The sequence below is a fragment of the Lupinus angustifolius genome, chromosome LG11 (assembly GCF_001865875.1).
Source record: "Lupinus angustifolius cultivar Tanjil chromosome LG11, LupAngTanjil_v1.0, whole genome shotgun sequence".
NCBI lineage: Eukaryota > Viridiplantae > Streptophyta > Magnoliopsida > Fabales > Fabaceae > Lupinus > Lupinus angustifolius.
Genome location: NC_032019.1, coordinates 5,233,977 through 5,244,165, shown reverse-complemented (window position 1 = coordinate 5,244,165; position 10,189 = coordinate 5,233,977). Strand labels below are relative to the sequence as shown.

At 32.6% G+C, this 10,189-nt stretch overlaps 1 protein-coding gene across 2 annotated transcripts; it reads right to left on the bottom strand.

The window, feature by feature from the left end:
- Positions 2,333 to 9,959, bottom strand: LOC109361058 (ORM1-like protein 3). 2 transcript variants are annotated; one of them, XM_019606359.1, is made up of 4 exons: positions 9,544 to 9,958; positions 7,493 to 7,566; positions 5,622 to 5,696; positions 2,333 to 2,654 (listed from the first exon to the last, which is right to left on the bottom strand). In XM_019606359.1, exons 1-4 carry the CDS (start codon positions 9,727 to 9,729, stop codon positions 2,516 to 2,518), a joined length of 474 nt encoding a protein of 157 aa, XP_019461904.1. In that variant the 5' UTR covers positions 9,730 to 9,958; the 3' UTR covers positions 2,333 to 2,515. The 2 variants fall into 2 exon arrangements, with proteins under 2 accessions (XP_019461904.1, XP_019461905.1); XM_019606360.1 differs by lacking the exon at positions 5,622 to 5,696 and having other exon boundaries at positions 7,418 to 7,566; positions 9,544 to 9,959.

Genomic DNA, 10,189 nt, shown 5'->3' with positions numbered 1-10,189 from the left:
TTATAAATACATTTTAATTCATATCAACAAGAGAAGAATTATAATTATATATATATATAGTTAAATATTCATTTTACTCCTTCTGTTTCTTGACCTTACTGTTTCTTCAAAAATTGAAAAAACTGAAATAGTCTCAATCTTTTTTAAATATGTGTCAAATTAATTCTCTTTTATTATATTTTACCATAACTGATAGAGGCTAATTTAGTGATATAGAAAACTAATTTGACTCACGGTTGAAATTTTTTAAGACCATTTAGTGAGTGAAAAAATAAACTGAAATAAGTATTTATTATTATAAATATTGACATACATATATATAGGAGCACATCTTTTATCATACAAAGTGTTTTACTCTATGTATCTGATTGATTTAATAAATTTTTAACTTAAATATTATTTCTGGAATATTATATGAAGTAACCTATCCAAGTGTGTTAAACTTGTTCGGGATATTCGAGAAACAAAAGGAAAACGTCACAAATGGAGCACTCCCAAGTTTTAGATCACGACAATATAGGAATGACAAATGGAGCACTCCCAAGTTTTAGATCACGACAATGTAGGAATGAGGGTGTGGGGTGAAGGTGGGGAAAGAGAATATTAATTATGTAAATTTAATTGGTTAAAGATAAAATTATATTTCCCTAATAACAAAGTCTTAATTAAACAATAAGAGTATTTCATGTTTACAAAATTTTATAAAAATAATACTAACATGCTCTCTCTCGAAAAAAGAGGTTTACTAATGTTAGAAAACTCCAAAATTATATATTGAAAATTATTTTTTTTTTACTAAATCATTCTACAAATTCTTCTACTTAAAATAACATATGCTACAAAATGATACTTAGTTTATTAATAATTCATTTAAAAGTGATATGTGTCATTATTTTATAGGTAGGAATATATAACATTACTTATTATATACATTAATGAGTTGATGGACACTATTGCCGGTGCACATTCTTATTCTTATTATTGTTTGAAATTAAAATACCGTACTTTCAAGCTAGAACTTAGAATGAAAACGACATAGAGAATCAATTGGGAAGACAATGTACTGTAGTCTTTACATGCTATAAGAAGACTAAATGTCACCTTATATAGTTGTCGGAGAAGTGAATAAGATCTTAAAATGAAAAAAGAGAGGAGAACTTTAACGATTTCAACATAGTAGGGAATTAAGAGATAAAGGAAATGTAAGAGAGGGAGAAATTGTGGTTAAAAGAGAAAAAGAGAAGGTAAAAGGTGGAAATTTGGTATTGTGGAAATTGAAAGAAATAAAAAGCCCTTCAATAACATGAAACAATTGATAAATATTTCTTCAATAACGTTTGAAATAACTTTGAAACTATTAATACTTTCATTCATCACTATACAATTTTAAAAGCATCAATACTTTCAAACTAAATATAGAAAAAAGAAAAATTGAAATATAGAAATTACATTCATCAATTATCTAATTATTCCTTATTTAAGTTTAGCCTTTATATAATAATATACATAATTATTTAATTAAATAATTCACTATGGTTCATTTGTGAATTATGTTTTATAGAGAAATAGAAGACTTCATAGTCATAAAACAAACTTCCATGCAAATCTTAAATTACACTACTAAACAATAATGGAAGGATTTAATATGTATACACTAACAGTGTAAATGTTTTTTACACTGTCAGTCAATCATCCACCATTGATTTATTAACCACCATTAACTCTCAAACAAAAGTAATAGAAATCAATAGTGGATGATATGCTGACGGTGTAAAAACTTTACACTGTCAGTGCACAGATTTTAAACTCACTATGGAAAAGCTGCATATTCATTAGAATAGCAACTACTATTATTTTGTTTATACGTTGGGGTTGAGCATTAAGGTATATAACAGACTATTACAATAACACTTAGCTGAGTGAGATAATGTTTATGAACGAAACAAGTGACAAAGAAGTGTTCGAAACTTCGAATAGTTTAGTATGTGATGACTGAAAAAAGCTTAATTCAGTTGGTTCGTTATTGTTTTTAATATTTTATCTTGGGCCACTCTTATTGCATATTGGGCTCAAATTAGGAAGAATTGTTCCATAAACTAAACTGGGAAAAGTTGGAATCAAGAATAATGTTATCTAGCATCTGCAGTGTTCTATCTCACAAATGGGAAATGACTTAACACAAACATATTGAAGCATAGGGATAATTCTTGTAGACCATTAATTCTTGTATAAGTTCTAAGGCACATATTTTAGACCATTAATAAAAACCGGATAGGAAAAGAAGGTACATTTTAAAGCACCCTTATAATCTGATACATAAAATTCTCTACTATACAGAAACAACTCGACATATTTATTGGTTTAATACCTTAGAAGCAGCATAAAAAACAGTTGTCAACAAAACATGACTTCAGTATCCTTAAAAGTTCTGACTTTCCTATACAAAGGTGCATATTTTTTCTCAGAACAAGAGGCTCTTGAGCAGGTAAATAAATTTGACAGATACAAAAACATTTCACTTATCAGCATTGATTCCGAATATCCGAACCTTGTGCATATTGGGGAACTTTGCAACAACAAGCACAATCACTGCAAAAGTGTTGTAGAAGAGCATTGGATGTTGATAATCAGTTGTGTGAGAAGCTATCAAGTACCTGACAAGAACAAAATAACAACACAAAAACAGTGAATAATTATTGACTTTCAAACCATATGCATTCTCAAGATAGTTAAACACATTGCCAAAATCATGCTAATGCAATAGTTGAACTTTGAATACATGCTATTAATAAGAACAAATTTTGGGACTACACTGGAATGGGCAATACTGAAACAATTTAAGGGAAGCTTTTCAACAATGCTCTCTTTCATGAACAACCTTTAATATGAACCACCCCTTAGTTCACTCTAATCTAACTAGGTCCAATTTTTCTAGAGCCATAAAAATAGACACATTTCTCCCAAGTGTTGAAGAAAGCTTATTCTGGAAGTCTCCAGAAGAACTAGAATCATAGAGAAGTGGCAGATACGACCCTCTCACCGATGCCTGAATTATTCCATAAAAATGTGATTGCTTTACTTTTAAAATTTGAACTTTTTTACTAACTTTAAAACCGAGATGATTGTACACACTTAATCAAGATCAGCTACCATCAACTTCGCGGATTTAGTAGCAGTAAGGAGGGAGGTTCTCTATGACAACATGATTTAATTTATATGCTAATCATTGACATCCAAAATGCTGGTCTTTTTATCAAGCAGACAACAAATCTGAGATGGTACATGATCATCTTTTTAGCTTCTCATAGGTTGGTGCTCACTATAGAGTTTCTTTGCTATTCTGTGCCTTTCTTAAGGAAAAAATCTTATCCTCCCCATTTGTACTCTTTTCAACACATATCTAATGATGTTTCTTCTATCAAAACATTTTTCTAAAAAAAATGAAGTACCCCTTGATCTTCAAAGTCAAAGTCAGGAAGCCACATGCACTATTTAAACATATCAAACCGATATTTTTTTGTCAGACTTCCAAAGATGCTCCTAGACATCCATCATAACCAATTTCACCATCGTACTAATACACACAGACACGTAGCATTAGGATACTATTACTAACTTCAAATCACTTACAAATTTCTACAATCCTGCAATCCGTCTAAATTGTAATAACATGGAAATTGTCCAAATAAAAACCTTATTATCGCTTTCTATATCATTTTACAACATATCTGTTAAAAAGGAAAATTTAGTAAAAGCCACCCAATTGATTTATATCTTCACTTTATGATTTCTAATGATATAAACAAAATAATCCATTAGAATTATATGATTCAGCTTCCTTGCTAATAGATGCAATGTTTCACAGTTTAACTCATGGGGAATAGCTAATAAAACTTACTCTTTCCTGAAAACTACTGTGATTCAAAAGCTGATTCAACTAAACTACAATCAAGATAACTGTGTGGAGACTCTATACACATCAAGATTGGATGACGTAGAGCTCAATAGAAGTTTTCATAGGTAAGCTTTATTCTTTTTCAATAGATACTAAAAACATTTGCATTGCACCAGAAAACAAATTCCTTATTCTGCATTTGCTTGTGAATTGCCATAACATTATCATTATGAGGCATACAAATATAACCAGCAAATGTGAGCAAAGCAGCAATTCCAAATGCATGCAACTTATTAACTACATTAGAGTTAATAGGCATGCTTGTTATAGGCAGAAGGGAGTGATCATGCATGCTCATAACTAACGACCTAGGTAGTCAATTGCGGATAGCGGAGCGTAGCGGACGACCCTAAAAACACTATAGCAGGATAGTGGTAGCGGGATAGCCGCTACAACTAAAAAAATATATCAAAGTATTTATTTTATAGCCTATACATATAAATACACAAAAATACTAACATACATGAAATTAAAGATATAACTTAAATAAATATTCATAACATATAACCAAAATAAGTCTAAGCCTTTAAGGCTTTAATATAAGTGTATTACAATTCAAGCTCTAACTTTAAGGCCTCAAAACATAAAGATTAAGCCTCTAAGGCTTTAGCAAAATAAATTTAGACTCTCTTTAATAGTCATCACTATCACCAAGAGTTTTATGTTTTAGTACAAAAGTATAGGAATAGAATGTGTTGGGCGCAATCTGCTGTCCCACACTTAATGTCACTCCATGTACCATGACCTTATGATTGGTCAGAAAATTACTTAAAAATTAAATTTTAACTTAAATATATTTTTTTCAACCAATCACGAGGTCATGACATATGGAGTGATACTAACTATGGGACAGAAGATGTGCACCCGAATGTGTTCAACTTAGGAGAGGAAGAGATGAAACAAATTTAAGTGAGAGAAAAAAATGAAGAATTTTAGTTTTAACGAGGGGGGAGAAAATAGATGAAAATTAAATTAAATGAGAAGAAAGAGAAAGAAATTAAATGAGAGAGAAGTGGAAGGGTTTTTTTTAAATCAGAAAACCCAAAAGTCTAACAGTAAAAAAAAGTAAGGGTAAAAATGACGGTTTCAGCATTTCACTCATCTTCAACCTCTTGCACCTTCTAGCCTGCGAAACGGAGGTACTGCAAAGTGCGACGGCAGCCACAACAGCCGCGACGGTAAGCCGCACCGCTATCCACTGTTTTGTCACGGGGAGGGGCCGGCGACCTCCGCAACACTGCTATCACATGACTATAGCGTGCGATTGATAACAAAGCTAACGACAGTCTTACCGTGTCAACAGTCAATACAGTGCCCAAAAACAGTATTTTTGGGGAAAACCATCAAACTGTATATGCCGTGATTTCATGATTTTCACATAGGTTATAGGTATAAAATTTATTTGCAAATTCTTGCAGCTCGAGAAGTTATGTGCCAAGTTATAATAACACTATCAAGAATGCACACATATAGCAATGTATGTCTGCATCAGCAAAGACATTATTTTAACCTCGGCGCACATCTATCATTGTTTATATAACAAGTCTGCACATGAAAGAAACATATTCACAGATCGACACTGTGATGAGGAAAAGAGACACTTTTAAGATGAATGTTGATTCAAAGTCCAAATATAAAATGCTAGCTTGCAAATTAGAGAACTTACAGCACCAAAGGAACAACGGTTAGAAACTTCCTATTACGAGTGAGTTGCTTTCCATTATCTATCTGCTCCCACCATGTCAATCTATTATAGTGTGATTCAAAAGCTGATTCAACTAAACTACAATCAAGATAACTGTGTGGAGACTCTATACACATCAAGATTGGATGACGTAGAGCTCAATAGAAGTTTTCATAGGTAAGCTTTATTCTTTTTCAATAGATACTAAAAACATTTGCATTGCACCAGAAAACAAATTCCTTATTCTGCATTTGCTTGTGAATTGCCATAACATTATCATTATGAGGCATACAAATATAACCAGCAAATGTGAGCAAAGCAGCAATTCCAAATGCATGCAACTTATTAACTACATTAGAGTTAATAGGCATGCTTGTTATAGGCAGAAGGGAGTGATCATGCATGCTCATAACTAACGACCTAGGTAGTCAATTGCGGATAGCGGAGCGTAGCGGACGACCCTAAAAACACTATAGCAGGATAGTGGTAGCGGGATAGCCGCTACAACTAAAAAAATATATCAAAGTATTTATTTTATAGCCTATACATATAAATACACAAAAATACTAACATACATGAAATTAAAGATATAACTTAAATAAATATTCATAACATATAACCAAAATAAGTCTAAGCCTTTAAGGCTTTAATATAAGTGTATTACAATTCAAGCTCTAACTTTAAGGCCTCAAAACATAAAGATTAAGCCTCTAAGGCTTTAGCAAAATAAATTTAGACTCTCTTTAATAGTCATCACTATCACCAAGAGTTTTATGTTTTAGTACAAAAGTATAGGAATAGAATGTGTTGGGCGCAATCTGCTGTCCCACACTTAATGTCACTCCATGTACCATGACCTTATGATTGGTCAGAAAATTACTTAAAAATTAAATTTTAACTTAAATATATTTTTTTCAACCAATCACGAGGTCATGACATATGGAGTGATACTAACTATGGGACAGAAGATGTGCACCCGAATGTGTTCAACTTAGGAGAGGAAGAGATGAAACAAATTTAAGTGAGAGAAAAAAATGAAGAATTTTAGTTTTAACGAGGGGGGAGAAAATAGATGAAAATTAAATTAAATGAGAAGAAAGAGAAAGAAATTAAATGAGAGAGAAGTGGAAGGGTTTTTTTTAAATCAGAAAACCCAAAAGTCTAACAGTAAAAAAAAGTAAGGGTAAAAATGACGGTTTCAGCATTTCACTCATCTTCAACCTCTTGCACCTTCTAGCCTGCGAAACGGAGGTACTGCAAAGTGCGACGGCAGCCACAACAGCCGCGACGGTAAGCCGCACCGCTATCCACTGTTTTGTCACGGGGAGGGGCCGGCGACCTCCGCAACACTGCTATCACATGACTATAGCGTGCGATTGATAACAAAGCTAACGACAGTCTTACCGTGTCAACAGTCAATACAGTGCCCAAAAACAGTATTTTTGGGGAAAACCATCAAACTGTATATGCCGTGATTTCATGATTTTCACATAGGTTATAGGTATAAAATTTATTTGCAAATTCTTGCAGCTCGAGAAGTTATGTGCCAAGTTATAATAACACTATCAAGAATGCACACATATAGCAATGTATGTCTGCATCAGCAAAGACATTATTTTAACCTCGGCGCACATCTATCATTGTTTATATAACAAGTCTGCACATGAAAGAAACATATTCACAGATCGACACTGTGATGAGGAAAAGAGACACTTTTAAGATGAATGTTGATTCAAAGTCCAAATATAAAATGCTAGCTTGCAAATTAGAGAACTTACAGCACCAAAGGAACAACGGTTAGAAACTTCCTATTACGAGTGAGTTGCTTTCCATTATCTATCTGCTCCCACCATGTCAATCTATTATAGATCCCCTGGTCATCTGCAAATGGAGTTCCTTTCTTCCAGTGGAAAAAGTGATATGTAACCTGATGGACACAACATAATCAATCAAGGCACATAGAGAGATCGAGTTATTTTAATAATCAATGATGGCTTTCCAAGGATTCACCTACATAAGCCACAGCTAATGTTGCAAAAATAAGAGCTAGAATACTGCTTGTATAATATAAACTACTAAAGAAACAAGAAAACAACTACTAATTCATCAATAATTGATAAACAAAATACTAATTATTCCTCAGCATTGGGTTCAACTAAGACACATAATAACAACTCACCACCCCCCAAAAGCGGAAGTAGATGAAGAAAAATTAAGAAAACAGACAATATGTTCCTTGCCTTACCATTGTAAACACATTAAATGTTGAAAAATAAGAGATTCTGTGCAAAACACAGTCAAAAAACTAATATTATACTTTATAAGGACTGGCTACACCTTAAGTGGCACCGTGAAACTTGAACTGGCATACTTCTAAAGTTAAACAGAGGAGAAGCAAGAAAGAAAATGATGAACGTTACAAGGAAAAGGAAAACTATGAAAAGTACAGAATAAAAATCAAATGTAGCTCAAAATCTTGGAAATCAAATCAATTGAATCTAGAAGAAAAAACAAATTCTCTAACTGCAACTATCCTCTGGATGATATACTTGATAAAGAAGCTAATTTTTGGATTGATTCTTGAGGAAGTTTAAAATTTGGTGGGTGTCAATTGTGAACACACTAATAACTAGTTAATTTTCCATAGCTTTAATATCAGCAATGTCTATTGATATGCTTTGATGAGCTCTGTTTTTTTTAATGAAAAATAAATAAGTTAATGCGAGTAATAGACGGAAAAGGTCATGAGAGTGGCAAAAGGATTAATAGGGTCGGTTAACTGTTTATTATATTACATATTGGCTTTTATATAAGTTTTCATAAACTTGAATTTTTTAATAAACTTATATAACGTCTCTAAGCCAACCACATTTTTTCCTGAGTAACATATTAAATTCACTCCAAATACCTGGAAATAACTTCATAGATACAGGAGAAATAATGATCATAGAGGAGAAATAATAAATTGCCAGTAATGTAAACTTGGAATGGGAACTGAAACTCCACTGTTGGCAAGCGAAAACTGAAGCAAATTACAGGAGCACTGTTCATTTTCAATTAAAATTATTATTTTGCAAGACGACAAAGACCTAATACGCGAGTTCATAGCTAATCACTACTGCCAAGGCGAGTCATACTTCTAATTTACATAGGTCATAATAGAACTCCACTCTGTCATGCTTATTGTTTCTGAATATAGAAAAAGGGAACTAAAAAATTTCAATCCTGAACTACTTACCATATAGCCAAAATAACTAGCAAATCTCCTGCTAAATAACCAATATAACTCAATAAACTAATATCTCAAGCATCTCCACCACAATTACCTCTCTTCCTGTTACAATTACATTCAAGTCTTTCATCTTACAAAGCTAATGAGGCAAGAAACAACTAATAATTACAACTAACAGATCAATCTCCCCGTCTCAGGAACTCAATACCCCTCTAGTAAACCTAAAGACTGGTGTAGGGCAGCGGAGTACTCTTACTCAGCTTTCGTATATTCTCTGAATTAGGAAAGTAATCAATATTCAATAATCCTCAAAGGTATCTACCGGTCTACACTGATTCGATACCTATTCATGGACGAAGTAACCACAACCATAATGAAAAGTTATCTTATTCTAAGCACTTACAATAATAATAAGATAACAAAACACACACAAAAATCCCCAAAAAACAAGATAACCCAATCCTTAAACTAATGATAAATAGACATGCCCACCCTAATATCAGCTAAAAATAACAACACATCGCCCAAAAAGCATTGAATATATTTCAGATTCGTAAGAAAATAACATGAAATCAGGCAAATCAAAATCAAATACCCAGAATCAAATTACATAATTTAAAAAACAAAAAACAAATAGAAATAAAAAAGGGATAGAATGGGAATAGAAGATACAGCGAAATGGGCGAGATTAACGGTGGTCCATGCAATCCCAGGGGAACAACCAAAGACGGAGAGAACAAGGATCCATGAGAAGAAGAGGATAAGAATATAAGTGGTCCAAACACCAGGGTATGTGAACCACTCCGTGTTCCTATTCAGATCCGGTGGTGGCACCGCTTTCACATATAGATTTGCCATCACACCCCTTTTGATTTTTTATGCTAAAGATTCAAACTTTAACTCTGAATTCGTGTTTTGATGATCGTGGATCTTATGGGGTTGGCTCACGATTATTAATTTCGAAACCCAGAAATAAAAACACCAAACTTTCTGAATCTCTATTTTATCTCTATAATATATATTTGTGTCTGCTGGTCAAAATATCTCAATGATGGAAAATGAAAAATTAAAATCATTACTTGGCGAATAATAATAATAATAGAAAAATGTAATTGGGGGAGGGGAAAAAAGGGCTTGCAGAAACGATGTCGTACGGAAGTTCATCGATTTGATTTTGAGGAACATTTATCAACTATTTTGGTGGATAAAATAAACAAAAGAAATTCAATAAGCAGCAAAATGTTTCTTTTTTGCACATACCACAAATGTTTGGATGTATATTTTGTAAATTTGATTCTTTGGATTTATTAAGAGAAAA